General features: G+C 43.3%; 1 protein-coding gene across 2 annotated transcripts in view; it reads left to right on the top strand.

Moving 5' to 3' along the window:
- Positions 1 to 17,015, top strand: part of LOC132381136 (glypican-5-like) — a 627,941-nt gene that overhangs the window by 435,637 nt on the left and 175,289 nt on the right. For both annotated transcript variants that reach the window (XM_059950406.1, XM_059950415.1), the window contains one exon: positions 13,348 to 13,501. In XM_059950406.1, the coding sequence (XP_059806389.1) occupies positions 13,348 to 13,501 (154 nt within the window). The remainder of the gene's footprint in view (positions 1 to 13,347; positions 13,502 to 17,015) is intronic.

Consider the following 17,015-nt stretch of genomic DNA (forward strand, 5'->3'; position numbering starts at 1 on the left):
TAGTAACTTTCATCGTAATGTTAATCAAACACAAAAAATAAGGAATAAAGCTACATTTATGCACCACCTTTCACAACCCAAAACCAATTAAATATCTTTTGTAAAAGAGTCACTGCTGTATTGTGGGAATAATTACAGCCAAGTTCCCACAAACAGTAGTGTGATGGTGGATAGCTTATCCATTATCTGTGTGATTTTGGTTAAGGAGTACATTTTGTCTAGAGGACTCTGAGATTAGTTCCCTGCCCTTTTCCAAAACAGTTCCATGGAATAATTTAAGCCCTCCTGAGATGATAGCCATCACACAGAACAGAGACTCTATTTGTACAGAATCCGCTCATCCTGAATGCTCAGCCCTCTGATTTAGGCCAGGCATGGATATTATTTCCTCCACTCTCTCTAACCAAGCCATGGCATTCGATGAAGGGAACTTAAGACATGTTTTGCCTCTTGCATTGCATCAGTAGATGTACATTGCTCAGAACAGTGGTGACTGTAGACTCAAACAGTTGGAGATATTACCTCACAGATTCAGCAACCCAGGTTGCTGTCTCTGGCACTGTTTGTGTAGAGTCCAAGGTTCAAAGGTCGAATTTAATGTCAGAGAAATGTATACAATGTACAGTTGAAGTCAGAAGTTTATATACACCTTAACCAAATACATTTAAACTCAGTTTTTCACAATTCCTGACATTTAATCCTAGAAAACGTTCCCTGTCTTAGGTCAGTTAGAATCACTACTTTATTTTAAGAATATGAAAAGTCAGAATAATAGTAAAGAAAATGAATTTATTTCAGCTTTTATTTCTTTCATCACATTCCCAGTGGGTTAGAAGTTTACATACACTGTTAGTATTTGGTAGCATTGCCTTTAAATTGTTTAACTTGGGTCAAGCGTTTTGGGTAGCCTTCCACAAGCTTCTCACAGTAAGTTGCTGGAATTTTGTTCCATTCCTCCAGACAGAATTGGTGTAACTGAGTCAGGTTTGTAGGCCTCCTTGCTCGCACATGCTTTTTCAGTTCTGCCCACAAATTTTCTATCGGATTGAGGTCAGGGCTTTGTGATGGCCACTCCAATACCTTGACTTTGTTGTCCTTGAGCAATTTTGCCACAACTTTGGAGGTATGCTTGGGGTCATTGTCCATTTGGAAGACCCATTTGCGACTGAGCTTTAACTTCTTGGCTGATGTCTGGAGATGTTGCTTCAATATATCCACATAGTTTTCCTTCCTCATGATGTCATCTATTTTGTGAAGTGCACCAGTCCCTCCTGCAGCAAAGCACCCCCACAACATGATGCTGCCACTCCCATGCTTCACTGTTGGGATGGTGTTCTTCGGCTTGCAAGCCTCGCCCTTTTTCCTCCAAACATAACGATGGTCATTATGGCCAAACAGTTCATTTCTCCAAAAAGTAAGATCTTTGTCCCCATGTGCACTTGCAAACTGTAGTCTGGCTTTTTTTTAATGGCAGCTTTGGAGCAGTGGCTTCTTCCTTGCTGAGCAGCCTTTCAGGTTATGTCGATATAGGACTTGTTTTACTGTGGATATAGATACTTGTCTACCTGTTTCCTCCAGCATCTTCACAAGGTCCTTTGCTGTTGTTCTGGGATTAATTTGCACTTTTCGCGCCAAAGTACGTTCATCTCTAGGAGACAGAATGCGTCTCCTTCCAGAGCAGTATGATGGCTGTGTGGTCCCATAGTGTCTATACTTGCCTACTATTGTTTGTACAGATGAACGTGGTACCTTCAGGCATTTGGAAATTGCTCCTAAGGATGAATCAGACATGTGGAGGTCCACAATTTTTTTTTCTGAGGTCTTGGCTGATTTCTTTTGATTTTGTTTGTAAACTTCTGATCCACTGGAATTGTGATATAGTCAATTAAAAGTGAAATAATCTGTCTGTAAACAATTGGTGGAAAAGCTACTCGTGTCATGCACAAAGTAGATATCCTCAACATCTTGCCAGAACTATAGTTTGCTAATATGAAATCTGTGGAATGGTTAAACAATGAGTTTTAATGACTTCAGCCTAAGTGTATGTAAACTTCTGACTTCAACTGTGCATCCTGAAATGCTTTTTCTTCGCAAACATCCACAAAAACAGAGATGTGCCCCAAAGAATGAACAACAGTTAAATGTGAGAACCTTAAAGTCCCTCCCTAGTTCCCCCCTCCCATAAGCAGCAGCACGCAATGATCCCCCCTCCCCCCACCGCCAAAAAAAACGCATCAGTACTGTCCCCGAGCCCAAGCGTGTGCTAAGCCATAGCAAAGACACAGACCAAAGTTACCCCAAAGGCTTTTAATTTCATCCGATATTCAACAAACCAGAGGTTCTCTCTCTCCCCAGCAAGAGAGCGGGCAGTGTTCCCCATTTTCACAGTGAGCAGGAGACATAACAACAACCCACTGGCTTATGATGTTAAAAGTCTGTTTCATCGCTTTTTTCGAGCTCTGTGTCCGAAGATCGCAAAGACCTCGGGTCTTCCCTCCTCCCCGACAACACAGGAGTCTCCAGCCGTGGCACCGCCCCTCGATCTGCCCGTCTCCAGAGCCCCGAGATCTCAGGCTTCAGAACACAATCGAGACTCTCAGGCTAAACCCTTGGCAGGTTGAATAACGGCCAGTCGTGGAACCCCGAGAATGGGTCCTATTCCCGCACAGAACCAAAGCTTGCGTTTAACTCCAGGTCAGGGTCTTCAAAAGAACCCTGAAAGGGAAAAATAAAGATATTAAAGGTGGAAATAGTTTGCACATTCTCCCTGTTCCTATATGGGTTTCCTCTGGGTGTTCAGGTTTCCTCCCACATTGCAAAGCCATGCGGGTTGTAGGTTAATTGTCCGCTGTAAAATGCCCCTGACATGCAGGTGCATAGTAAAATTTGAGGAGAGTTTTTTGGCATGTGAAGAGAATAAAATGAGTTAGGGTAGGATTAGTATAAACATGGGTGTGTGATGGCTTATGAGGAGTCAGTGGACTAAGAGGACTGTATTATGCCATATCTGCTTTGCCTAATCTCATTTCAGTGATCAATTAAAGTTCAGGTGGCACCAACATCTCTGAATGGAAAACCACGTTCTGCTCTCCCAAATGTCACCCGGTGCCCTGGATATCGTGCAGGTTGATAGTTGACTTAGCACTGGTCCAGGATGAGGAGAATGTTTTGCTGGAATCTCTGGCGGGGAACTAGTTAAACACTTAAAGGTGAATATTTCTGCATACAGAAAACAACCTGTGGATTACGTGTGGCGAGTGGCAGTTCGATGAGATCTTGTGGATTGAGGCTAAGGGTCTGTGTTTATTTCTAACACCATAGACTTTCTTATGAGGTGCTGCAGAGTATCGCCCCTCAGCCAGACATCTCCGTGCAAAAGCTTGGAGGCGAATTTCCCGCCCGTGTACCTCGATACCACGGTAAAAGTCGTAACGTTAGTGGAGTACGAGCAGCTCTGAAGGAGTTTGTCACCACTCCTACCCTGCCTTCTGAAATGGGGTCTTTGAGCTGAGTGCCCACATTGCCTTTGTACTGTACATTATGCCAGAGACATCGGCCTGATGATTATCACAGCTAGATTCTTGCTATGATCCAAAGAGTGTGCAGAACATGGAAGAGGCATTCCCCACTCCGTATGCCTGGCCTGGCCCGGCTTCTGAAGTACACGATTGCATGACTTGGATGCCCTCCAAGACCGTTCCTGGCTGCTGCTCAGATGACAGAAAATTCATTTTCACCCTCAGCCACATTTATCAGATGATCTAGAATAGAATGCTACTGTTTAGATTGATTTGAAGCCCCACAGCCATCTGTGAGATGAAAGCAGCTGTGTACGCTGCCTGTGTGTGGTCTGCTTTCAATATGAGCTCTCCTGAACCAATAGTCATTTCTAGGCTTTTGATAAAAGTTTATTTGGACTTTGCTTCATGTTCATTGTTAATTAGCTGCATTTCTGTGCATGTTGTTGCTTCTGTGTTGAATAATGGGAAGAAAGTTTGGAGATCTAAAGCAGAGTACATCTGTGAGGGCTTCCTGCTGATGGTGAGGTGTGTACTCTGGAACTTCCTTAGACTGTCCTATCGACTAGTCCACACAAGCTCAGCTCCAAGGGGATATTTTGTATTTTATGTGACTGCCTGGTTCTTAAAGGCTCAGCTGAGGCATTATGTGGGGGAAAGGGGTGAGCTAAAAAATTGATGATGCATTTGTGCTGAGAAAGTAAACTGGGCAGAGTATCTTGTATCACTGTACCAAGCTCCAAGCCATTTATAATCACTTCAGATGCCCAAACACAAGCATCCATCATGTTTCCTTCCCCTTATTGTAATAGCTCACACCAAATCCTGGATAAGTGCACCCACCACACCACTCAACGTCTCACCTGTGCACAAAGAGCTCAACAAACAGACCAGAGAACTTTGAGTTTCCTCACTTGACATCCACAGTCTTTGATGGGCAGAGGTCAGCGGGGGCAGGCCCAGTTAATTTTAGTACTCCTCTTGGCCTGACACACTGAGTCCACCACAGCAGAGATCCAGGGATTAAACTAGGAGCTGATCTCAACAATCTGCAAAGTATGAATCCTGACAATACCACAGTAGCGATAGCACTGGACCAAATCTGAGTAAATGGGATTGATGCAACAGGATGAACTGGACTCCATTCCTGGCTTGTTTCTGTGTTCTACAACTCTATGACTGTAGGTCAGTACAGGAACCATAGACCTTCTCATCTATCCTGAGGAAGCAGTCTACTGTGCCAAGTTTTGATTGTTCCATCTCCATGGTTCCAATCTAATCTCCTGTGAATTTCTGGCTGTTTCCATTGAAAACTATTTTGGGATTGAGCCTGATAATCTCTTTGGCTTGGTGTAGTGATCTTACCTTTGAGGCCATCCAACTCTTCAGGTGAGAATTCTGAAGCAGTAGGTTTTATATTTCAGCTACCTCATCTTCTGCCAGCAGAGGGCGGTATGGTCAAGTGATAACCCAGGCTCTGCAGCTGGTGTCATTTTGAATGGTGAGGGTTTAGACAGCCAACCAATACGGGGGGGGGAGTGAGAATAGGACAGCATGATGGAGAATATCAATGAGAGGCAGAGACTGACATGGGGATGGGGAATGTGACCGTTAAACAAGGGCACAAGGTATTGAGAAGGGGGGAGAAATTGTTTGTAAAAATTGTGATCAGAGTTGGGGTGTACTACTTGGAGTTCAAAGGATTTAAAGTACATTTATTATCAAAATATGTATGCAATATACATCCGTGAGATTCGGCTTCTCCACAGACAGCCAGAAAACAAAGAAAACCATGGAAGCCTTTCACAGGAAAAAACCCTCAACCCACCCAAAGTGCAAAAAACAAATTCCGCAAACGGCAACAAGAAAGAGCAAGTGAAAACACAAATTATAAAACACAAAATCAAAAGTTTAGTTCAGCTCGGTGTACATTATCTGCAGGCTGCCGCAACTCAAAGTCACCCAAAATAGCAGCAGAAAACTGAGTGACCAGGAACTACAGTCCAATGCACAAAGCACAGACCCAGAATTTGGTACCGTCCTTTTGACAGCATCGAGGGAGAGAGAGATCATTCAAAGGCAGGAACCTTCCCTTGGGAGCAAAGAGAGAGACTGTCACACCCAGATACCTTCCTCTGGCTGCAGCGAGTGAGAGGCTGGTAGGCAGTACTGACCTCTCGGTTGACTTCCGCACTTGCCTTGATGTTTTCAATCTTCCTTGACGCTTTGATCAGCGAGATGGGTGAGAAATGGAGTCGATCACGGGCTTGCACCCCATCTCTAAGCTTCTGGGCCTCGAGGCCGCTCGCCTCCCAGAACCTTCTCGGAGACGGCAAAGCACCAGATTGCTCAATCGGCCTGAAGTCACACAATCAAGCTGTAGATCACAGGCTCCAACACCACACATTTAAAAGAAAAAGTAGAAGTGAAAGAAAGAGCTTTGAAGACCATCAGCATCTTTGGTTGGCGCCATCTTGAAAGGGAAAGCGAGCATTAGGAGAAGGGGGATGAGTGGCACTGGGAGTAGGGTCAATATCACAGGACACGGAGTAACAACACGAGAAGCAAAGGTGACCTCGGCAATTCTGAGAGTGGTCAGGGAGTGGGACAAGGTTATGCAATAGTCCATTAATCTAGCACACTCAGTGTTATTGGATGCTCCAACATAACTTCACACCACTTTTTATCCATTGAACTCTGTAAGCTTAGAGGGAGTGTGTGAGTGCAGGAATCGGGACCCAGGTGTGTTTTAATAAAGAGCAGAAGTTAGGTGTACAGTGAGGTGGGTGTTGAGCCATCAGGGTTTCTGAAAAGCTTGATGGTGTAATATCAGAATTTTACCTTATGAGGAGTGAATATAGATAATTACCATCAGCCACTGTACCCAGAAACAGTTACACAAGGGCAGGTTACTTTGAAATTCATTTATAAGCAGACACCGGCTCTCATTTTGTTCAATGAGATGCTAGCTCGGGAATGGTGCACGAGCTGCAGACATGTATTTGCGGTGGTGTTAATTAAAGCTGGAATTGAAAGCAGATTCAGGCACAGAAAGAGAAGATTAAAGGTTAGCTTTATTTATTGCATGTACATTGAAGCATACAGAGAAACGTTTTGTATCAATGTCCAACATAGTCTGAGATGAGCCAGGGGCAGCCCTCTGGTATCGTCATGCTTCTAGCGTCAACAATTAACTAACCTACACGTCTTTGGACAGGGAAGAAAGCAGAGCACCCAAAGGGCACCCACATGGTCACAGAGAGAACATATAAACTCCATACAGACAGTAGTGAGAATTGAACCTCGATCTTACAGCTGGCACTGTAAAGCGTTGTGCTAATCTCTACACTGTCGTACTGCACCCCCTACCAATCCCTGAATAAGGCATTTATATCAAAATAGGCCAAAGGAGTTAGCTTTTGTCATTTCAGGTCGGAGTTTTACTAAAACAACACTAAAATTCAGCAAACACAAGAAAATCTGCAGGTGCTGGAAATCCAAAGCAACAGACACAAAATGCTGGAGGAACTCAGCAGGTCAGGCAGCAGCTATGGGAAAGAGTAAACAGTCAACATTTCAGGCCAAGACCCTTATTCAGGACTGGAAGGAAAGACAATAAGATACAGGAGCACAATTAGGCCATTTGCCCATCATCTCTGCTCTGCCCTTTTAATCATGGCTGATCCAATTTTCCTCTCAGCCCCAATCTTCTGCCTTCTCCTTGTATCCCTTCTTGCCCTGACCAATCAAGAATCTATCAACTTCTGCTTTAAATACACATAAAGACTTGACCTCCACAGCCGTCTGTGGCAAAGAATTCCACAGATTCACCACCCTCTGGCTAAAGAAATTACTCCTCATCTCCGTTCTACAAGGACACTCCTCTATTCTGAGACTGTCCTCTGGTTTTAGCACTTCCCACCATAGGAAACATCCTTTCCATATCCACTCTATCAAGGCCTTTCACCATTTGATAGGACTCAATGAGGTCACCCCACATTCTTCTGAATTCCAGTGGATACAGGCATAGAGCCATCATATGCTCTTCATATGGCAAGCCATTCAAAATATGTTTAGTAGTAGAATCCCTTTGGAGATGCCAGAAGTTGCATAGGATAATGTGTTGGATGCGGAGGATGATGGGGTGGTAGGTGAGGACAAGAGGGACTGTATCACTGTTATGCCGGTGAGCATCGGGGAAAGGAGGAGATATGGGTCAAGGCATCACCGATAGTGGAGTGAAGGAAACCCTGTTCTTTAAAAGCCAGCATTGTAGCTAATCTCAGCCAAACCCCTTCCTCTGAACTCAGAACCAAATGTACAAAAGGGGCTTGTGGCAATCTGATACATTGTTGAAGAGAAAAGTGAAAGTGTTCAACACCTCTCTCCAAAGATGTCTTCGGTTGTCCAGAAATAACAAGCTTAAATTAAAGGTAGAATGGGATGAGAGTACAGGTAGGAAAATACTTGTGAAGAGGATGGGTTTTCCTTAAATCCAAACCAAAATAATTTTATGATCTTTTCTGCACATGTCTCTTCATCCATGGTTGGGTTTTTAATGTATTTTTGATTCAAAGTGGGCTATTGCAATGTCCTGTAGCAGAGAAGAGGGTTTGGTGAGGAGGAATGAAAAAAGACAATAAATTGCAAAAGAAGCTTTAGTCAGAAAGAAGGACAAGTGGAGCAGAGAACCTTCATGGTGCTCAAGCCTCAATGTAAACACGTTCCAAAGGGCCTGTTGACTTGGCTGGACTTTAATGGATTTTAAATATGCACTTGAAGTAGCCAGTGAGTGTATGTCCATGGTCTTCTGCTACTGTAGCCCACCCACTTCAAGGTTTGATGTATTGTGCATTCAGAGATGCTCTTTTGCAAATCATCACTGTTGTAACATGGGATTATTTAAGTTACTGTCACCTTCCTGTCAGCTTGAACCATTCTCCTCTTCTTATCACAAGATGTTTTCACCCGTAGAACTGCTGCTTACTCAATTTTCTTTTCTTCCTTTTGCACCATTCTCTGTAAACTCTGTAGAGGTTGTTGGGTGTGAAATTCCCAGGAGATCAGCAGTTTCTGAGATTCTCAAGTCCCCTGTCTGGCACCAACAATCATTCCACGGTCAGAGTCACTTAGATCACATTTGCTGTCCATTCTGATGTTCAGTCTGAACAACAACCGAAACTCTTGATCATGTCTATAGCATTAACTTTGACCTGCAGGTTTCCATTGAACTCAAAGTAACATTTAATCTCAAACTAAATAATACTGAAGAATTCACCTTTGATATATTGTCCTGTCCTTTACTGTTGATGGACATTCTCTATTCCTGGTTTAGTGTTATCAAAGTACTAGTGAAGCGGTTGCTACCTTAAACATCCCACCTTGATTTGATACCCATTTCTCTGTGGGGCCACAGGCATTTTCTGCTCTGGTACTTGGTTTGCCACATTTCTGACTTGTGAACTGTCTGGGTTATGAACAGTCAAAGGAATGGAACCCTGCCATAAACTTGGGAGAATCTGTGCGTCAGGGAACAAGTCATGGGACGGGGTGTAGTCTGGTTCACAAGGTTTATAAGTGAAATAAAGGATGGCTAAGAGTGAGTTTCTGTTTTGGATAATGAACCTATATAAAAGGTTTGTTGTGAATTAGTTGAACTGGTGTAGTAAGCAGTAGAATGATGTGGTAGTGATCAATAATCTTAATGTAAACTTATTTCTAACTTCAAAATTTGTCTCATTTGGACAAAGGTCTCTGCAAGTACTGTTGCTTATTGGAAGTTGAGTAGAACGGAATGCTCTGTCCTGCTCCCTGTGCTCTGGGTTAGATATGTTTTATATCATCTCCCTGTGTGCAATGTAACTTTTATTGAAGCTGTGCAGTACGGATACTCACATGTCTACACTAAATAACAATCAAAAGTGTGAGGGCTCAATGGCTTCAGTGACGAGTTAGAGACTTGGACTAAATGTCAACTAACAGCTCTCCTCCCATCCACCTCCCCCAATCCATGTCTTCATACGCTAACGCACCCGCGATACTAAACAACTGAATGCTTTGATAGCTACTAGGCCTTTGCTTTCACTGGGTCTGTTCCAAGCTACAGTTACATAGGGCATGAATTTATTGCTACGATCGAATAAGAGGAGATCTCTTTGTGCCAAGAACGGGTTCAAATCATGAGTCAAACACTTGAAGTTTAAGTACTGAACAGACAGAGGTGCTTGTCATAGAGTCATAGAAAAGGACACCACAGAAACCGGTTCTTCAGCCCATCCAACCCATGCTGATTTATTTATACTGCCTACTCCCATCGACCTGCATTGGGACCAGAGCCCTCCACACCCCTGCAGGGCAGCAGAGCTTTTATAGACACTGGGGCAACCCTTCCAGAGCCTTCATACACCCATCTCCTAGTAAATGATTCAATGCCTTTAACTCAAAGAAGTTCTAACACAGCCCCAAAGTTAATACAGCACAGAAGTTAATTGTACACCTACTATGCACATGTCTACTATCAAGTACCAATCTGTTCTAAACCTGTTTACCAGCGCTCGGTCAGTAGCCTTCTCTGCCCTAGTAATTCAAGTGTTTGTATAGATACTTATTAAATGTTGTGAGAGTGCCTGCCTTCACCACCACTCAGGCAGTGCATTCCAGATTGCAACTCCCCTCTGGGTGAGAAAAGTTCTTCCATAGATCCTTCCTGAACCTCTGTTCCAGGGAATAACTTCCAGCTGTCTACTCTGTCAGTATTCCTTATAATTTTCTGTGCCTCTTTTGGCTTCCTCTTCAGCCTTCTCTGCTCCAAGGAAAATAACCCCACCCAGCCTATCCAGTCTCTCCTCAAACAAAAATAGTTCGTCCTAGCAATATCTCCTCTGTACCCTCTCCAGTGCAAACACTTCTTTCCTTCAGAGTCACAACCAGAATCACAGCATTTCAGATGTGGTTGAAATAACGCTTTATAAAGTTGCACCATAACCTCCTTGTTTTTACATTTTGTGCCCTGGCTAATGACAGCAAGTATTCCATTTGCCACCTTCAACACCTCATCCACCGTCAGAATTGGGATTTGTACATCAAGGTCTCTTAGTTCCTAGAGTCCAACCAATCACCGTGTATGTTCTTCCTTATTATAATTCCTAAAGTGCATCCCCTTCTAATAACAGGATTAAACTCAAATGCAATTGCTTTCTCCATCTTACTAACTTATCAATATCGCCCTGTAGCCTAAGAGTAGCAGAATAGTATGTGGGACTTTACTAAAGGTCTTACTGAAGTTCAAGCAGACTACATCAACTGCACAGTCCTTATCAAAACATTTTGTTAACTCCTCAATAAATTCAGTCAATTTAGTCCAGCAGGATCTTCCCCCTTCCAAAGTGATACTAACTGTCATTGATTAATTCCTGCCTTTCCAAATGCAGATTGATTCTGTCCACTCAGAATCTTTTCCAATATCTTTGTTAGCATTGCCAGCAAATACTTAGCTTACACCTTCTGCCCTCGTGAATAAAGGTACTTTAAATCAATCTTTCGGAACGAGGTTGTGATATTAACAGTTGCTTGTTGGTGGTATAAAAACAACTTTGAATTGAAATATCTCCTGCAGCATTGCAAAAGGTTTCCAAGCAGGCGCACAGGAGGAGTGACAACACGCCAAGGAATAAGATTTTAGTATAGATCGTTAAACATATGGTCAGTAAGGAACCTCTTAAAGTAGGGAATTCTGAAAATGATGTAGATAGGCAGAATTTCAGATATACTAATGGCAATTAAGGAGTATGCAGGATGCCCAAGACACAATATCAAAAGCCAGAACTGCATGTGAGGTAGTGCTCGTAGTAATGGTGAGATGTGACATGTGACTTTGAATTTTAAAATCATATATACATGCCAGTGTAAGTCAGTGAATACATGGGACGTTGCAAGTTATTACACATGTACACCCCTCTCTGGGCTCATATGCAAACTTGCCTCGTTAACTGTCTCTGTTAACAGCCACAGGACTACGAAGTGAAAAGGCCTCCTTTCATAAATGATATACATATGATATGAGTTTCAACCAAATAGGGGTGTTGTGATGTTCTGGTTAAAGAAACCTCAATTTGAGCTAATGCTGTGTAAATACTGCTCATACACAATTGTCGATTGAGCACTGCATAACATTATAATGAAAGTATATTTACAAATTTCAGCTTTATGGAACAGTTAGTAGAAAAGAGAAAAGGAAGAATAAGATAAAAGGGCCCATCACAGTTCAGCCAGTCCAAACGTGTACATACAGTTGGAGCTCACCCTGGAGTTGTCTTTACTCACACGCTAAGCCCAAAGTACACACCACACTCTGAACTTCACTCGAAATCCATCTCGAAAAAATGGACTCTCTCTAGGGAGTATCAGCTCCTCCTTCTTGAAGCCATCCATCTGCACAGGGCACTTCATGCATCGGGGACGCTCCTTCCCATGGCATTCTCAGCTATCTTCCATCCTGTCCACTCCACAGCTCCCGCCAGAAAGACCTGTGAGCCACACTGTCCTTTGCAAATCTCTCTCCACCCCGCTGTCTCTGGAACTATCTCCCAATTCCACCATCCTGATTGGCTAGTACAACATTCCTAAGCAGAACAGCGAGGGTTTTTACCTCTAGCCAAAACCAAAGCATTATACCAGCAGGACACACTGCCTTTGCAGAAACTGCTGAAATGAAAAACCTATTGCATAATAGCAGAAACCTTAACCAGGACATTACATGCAGGCAAGAGAAATTTGGTTAAAGTGACGTTTTCAGTGAGTTGAAGATAGTGTTGAATTGAATTGGAATTGATTTAGCTCAGAGGTTTAGTGGTTAACATGACGCTTTACGGCACCAGTAATCATCAATTTCCACTGCTGTCTGTAAGGAGTTTGTATGTTCTCCTCCAGATGCTCCGGTTTCCTCCCACATTCCAAAGACCTACAATTTAGAATTAGTAAGTTGTGGGCATTCTATGTTGGCACTTGCAGACTGCCTCCAATACATCTTCAAACAATGCCTTTCACTGTGCGTTTTAATGTTTCAATGTACATGTGACAAATAAAGGTAATCTTTAAAATTTATTTTTGTTCGAACAGATCAAATCATCACACAGAGCCCTGAAGTAGTGCATTGTTAAACAATAACAGAAAACAGAATAAACAGCTACCAAAGAATGTAGTGCAGGTAGACAACAAGGTGCAAGGTAATAACAAGGTAGATTGTGAGGACAGGAGTTCATTTTATCATAATAGGGGACCATTCAGTAGTCTTAAAACAGTCCGACTGAAGCTATTCTTGAGCCTGGTGGGACGTGCTTTCAGGTTTTTGTCTCTTCTGCCGGCTGGAAGAGGTGAAAAGAGGGAATATTCGGGGTGGGTGTGATCATTGATTGTTCTGGCTGCTTTCTGAGGCAACGAGAAGTGTAGACAAACTCTGTGGGGGGGGGGAGGTGGGGTAGGCTGGTTTCCATGATGTGCTGAGCTGTGTCTACATCTCTCTGTTGTTCCTTGGGGTCCTGGGCAGAGGTATTGCTATCCCAAGCCATGATTCAACCAGATACAATACTTTCTATGGTGTATTAGTAAAAATTGGTAAGAGTCAATAGGGACATGCCAAATTTATTTAGCCTCTGGAGGAACTGGGGGTGCCAGTGAGCTTTCTTGCCAGGGCATCTACAGGATAGACTATTGGTGATGCTTATTCCTGGGAGCCAAATTTTAAAAAGACGTACGGAGTTTAATACTAAGCAGCAGTAAGTGAGAGTGAACTTTTCTCCTCTTCCTGACTATGCCTCCTGTTTTATTTCAGATGCAACACGGCAAATCGACCAAGGCCGCACAGTGGTCCTCGAGTCAAGGTGGCAGTGGTGAGGGTGAGGACACGGAGTCAAGCGGAGAGTGCGATGATGAAGATGGGTGTACGGGATCTGGAAGTGGAGCACCAGGAAGGCAGAAGAATACATGTGAGTGGCATCTTTCGAACAAGTAAATTGTTCTAAGTGACATGCAGTGAAGTGTAAGGCTCGCCTCTGGAGTTAGTCGGATACTTACAAAACTACTGAACGTCAAGCAAGCAGTTGTTGAGTGCATTATTAGAAAGGAAACTTTCTCACATTTCACAATAACAGCAGTGTCGCCTCTGACCACCATGGGGTCTTGGAATTGTGAATGATATTTCATACCTATATGTCAGTCAGCAAACACTTGCAGTTCTGTTTGAAGTATTTGGAGTTCTAAGCAGGATATGTTGAGGTCAGGAATGAGATGTTTGGCACTTCAAAGTTCCCCTTCACTTGCAATTTTTTATACGTGGTGTCTTGTTCCCACAACCACAGACTCTTCGGGAATGTATTGGAAAGGCTGGACGCAGAATCTGTTACCATGTTTGTTGCTTCTTCACTGGAAAAGTGTATTTTGTGATCATGTTCATTCAAGACGGGTGTGTGGCTTCATACTATTGCTGCAGGCAGTGTTGCTCTGTCTTACTGATGGACAGGGTATTTAGCAATAATTATAAAAGTTCAATCACCTGACAAGATGTATGTTTTTAATTAAGTTTTAATTTAATGAGTCAGCAGCATGTTGCCATTATGGTGGGCAACTGATGGGACAATTATTAGTCTGGCCCACTCTCGACCCCAATGTGTGACCTACAGTGTTAAACCTTACCCTTTTAAAAGACACAGCAAGACCTGCGGACCATCACAGGGCGGTTCTCTGTCTTCACACTGAGATAAGACTTAGCAGCATGAACACAGCCAGTTGTGGGTGAATTGGATAAGTTCTGTCCAATGGCATGTTAAATAGATCGAGCAGCCAATGTAACTGAATCCCCAATAGTTATGAAGCCAAGTCTAGAGACCTGAGTCCCAATGGTTGGAGCAACAACAGAACTCAGAGATCCAGTGGACCATGAGCTTAAATAGTCGCCACTAGAACCCTAGCGATTGGAAGCCTAGACATCAGAGCCCCAACAGGGGGTAAGCCTAACCATAGAATGTCAATAGTCAAGTTCAAGTTCCAGGGCAAAGGTGCAAAACACAGAAACAATGGTCATACACAGCACATATAGCACACATAAGGTAGCAAGAAAATAAAGTCACACCAAAAAATATTGTCTAAGTTCCTGAGTTGATGAATGTTGCAGTAGTCTGCAGTCGAACACAATATGGCTTGTCTTCTGTTGAGCAAACACTGGGGGACAGCACCACCTCTGGCACGCCATTGGTGCTCCTGAATCTGATGCCTCTCTCCTGGCGGCTGGAAACAGGCGACAATGCGGCCTGAGGCCTAGTGCTGACTACGACAGAGGCCGTGCAGCTCTCCCACTGTCTGCCTCTACCGTCTGCCAATAAATCAGTGACTCAAGCTCGCATCGTTCTGACTACCTTTGATTAATCTGCTTTTCCATGTTTAGATGGATCCTAGCCCTCGGAATCTTTTCGAACAACTTCTTTCAAATTGCCTGTAAATATTCCTGCTGTCATGATGTAGTGTTTTGACCTGATATGTCAATGAGTCCAAGTGTAGGGGTTTGATCTGAAGCATCAGCTGTATATTTCCCATAGATGCTGCTGGACTCTTCAGCAGGTTGATTATTGGTCCAACAGACAGTAAAGGATGAAATGGAGGTTCCAGCTTTTGATGCACGGTAAACCTTAATGTTTGAGGACCAGCCATAAGCCTGAACGTTGTCACAATAAGAACACTAGAAAGCTCAGATTGAATGGTGAAACTCGCAGGAACCTGGACTGAATTTTTGTTTGCAGTTTATTACTTTTCTCTTCCTGCAAACTGAAAAATCATATCAACCTCTCTGAAATGAAGTTATCAGCTGATCAGTGAAATCTCTGCCAATGAAGTCAAGAGTCAAAATGAACTATAAATTAATGTAACAACTAATCTGAATTTGATGGAAGTGTTAACTAAATCCACCAACCATGCCACCTAGACTGAGCTGTGCCATTGATGAGCAAGTAATTTGGTTTTGAATTATTTTGACTGTTTTATTGAAAAGGAACATGAAGCTGAAGTTTGAGATTCAGATCAACAAAAGGCCTGAGACAGAGTGTGACTAGTGGGTATGAAGGGTGCAAGGTGTCAATGGATCTCTTCCCTGATACCAGTATATGCACAAGAATTAGAATCACAATCAGAATTAGGTTTAATATCACTACCATATGTCATTAAATGTGTTGTAATGTAGCAGCAGTACATTGCAATACATAATTTAAAAATCTGTGAATTACAATATATATATGAAAAAGTTAACTTAAGTAGTGCAAAAAAGTCACACAAAATGCTGGTGGAACACAGCAGGCTAGGCTGCATCTATAGGGAGAAGTGCTGTCGATGTTTCGGGCCAAGACCCTTCATCCTGACAAAGGGTCTCGGCTCGAAATGTCGACAGTGCTTCTCCCTATAGATGCTGCCTGGCCTGCTGTGTTCCACCAGCATTTTGTGTGTGTTGTTCGAATTTCCAGCATCTGCAGTTTTCCGCGTGAGTGCAAAAAAGTAGTGAGGTAGTGTTCTTACCCATTGAGGTAATGTCCATTCAGAAATCTGATGGCAGAGGAAAAGAATCTGTTCCTGAATCTTTGAGTATGTACCGTCAGGCTCCTGTACCCGCTCTTTAATGGTAGCAATGAGAAGAGGCATGTCCTGGGAGATAGGGGTGCTTAATAATGGATACCACCTCTTTGAGGCATTGTTCCTTGCAGATGTCTTGGATGCTGGTGCCCATGATGGAGTTGACTGAGTTTACAACTTCCTGCAGCTTATTTCATCCTCTGCAGTAGCGCCCCTCGCCCTCGCCTGTACCAGATGGTGATGTATATAGTTAGATTGCTCTCCACGCTACTTACATAGAAACACAGGAAATTTACAGCACAGTACAGGCCCTTCAGCCCACAAAGTTGTACCGAACATGTCCTTACCTCAGAAATTACTGGGCTTACCCATAGCCCTCTATTTTTCTAAGCTCCATTTACCTATCTAAAAGCCTCTTAAAAGACCCTATCGTATCCACCTCCACCACCGTTGCTGGTAGCCCATTCCACGCACTCACCACTCTCTGAGTAAAAAACTTACCCCTGACATCTCCTCTGTACATCATCCCCAGCACCTTAAACCTGTGTCCTTTTGTGGCAACCATTTCAGCCCTGGGAAAAAGCCTCTGACTATCTGATCAATGTCTCTCATTATCTTGTACACCTCTATCAGATCACCTCACATCCTCCTTCGCTCCAAGGAGAAAAGGCTGAGTTCACTCAACCTATTCTCATAAGGCATGCTCCCCAATCCAGGTAACATCCTTGTAAGTCTCCTCTGCACCCTTTCTATGGCTTCCACATCCTTTCTGTAGTGAGGTGATCAGAACTCCAGTACTCCAAGTGGGGTCTGACCAGGGTCCTATATAGTTGCAACATTACCTCTTGGCTCCTAAATTCAATTCCACAGTTGATGAAGGCCAATACA

The sequence above is a fragment of the Hypanus sabinus genome, chromosome 2 (assembly GCF_030144855.1).
Source record: "Hypanus sabinus isolate sHypSab1 chromosome 2, sHypSab1.hap1, whole genome shotgun sequence".
NCBI classification, from domain to species: domain Eukaryota; kingdom Metazoa; phylum Chordata; class Chondrichthyes; order Myliobatiformes; family Dasyatidae; genus Hypanus; species Hypanus sabinus.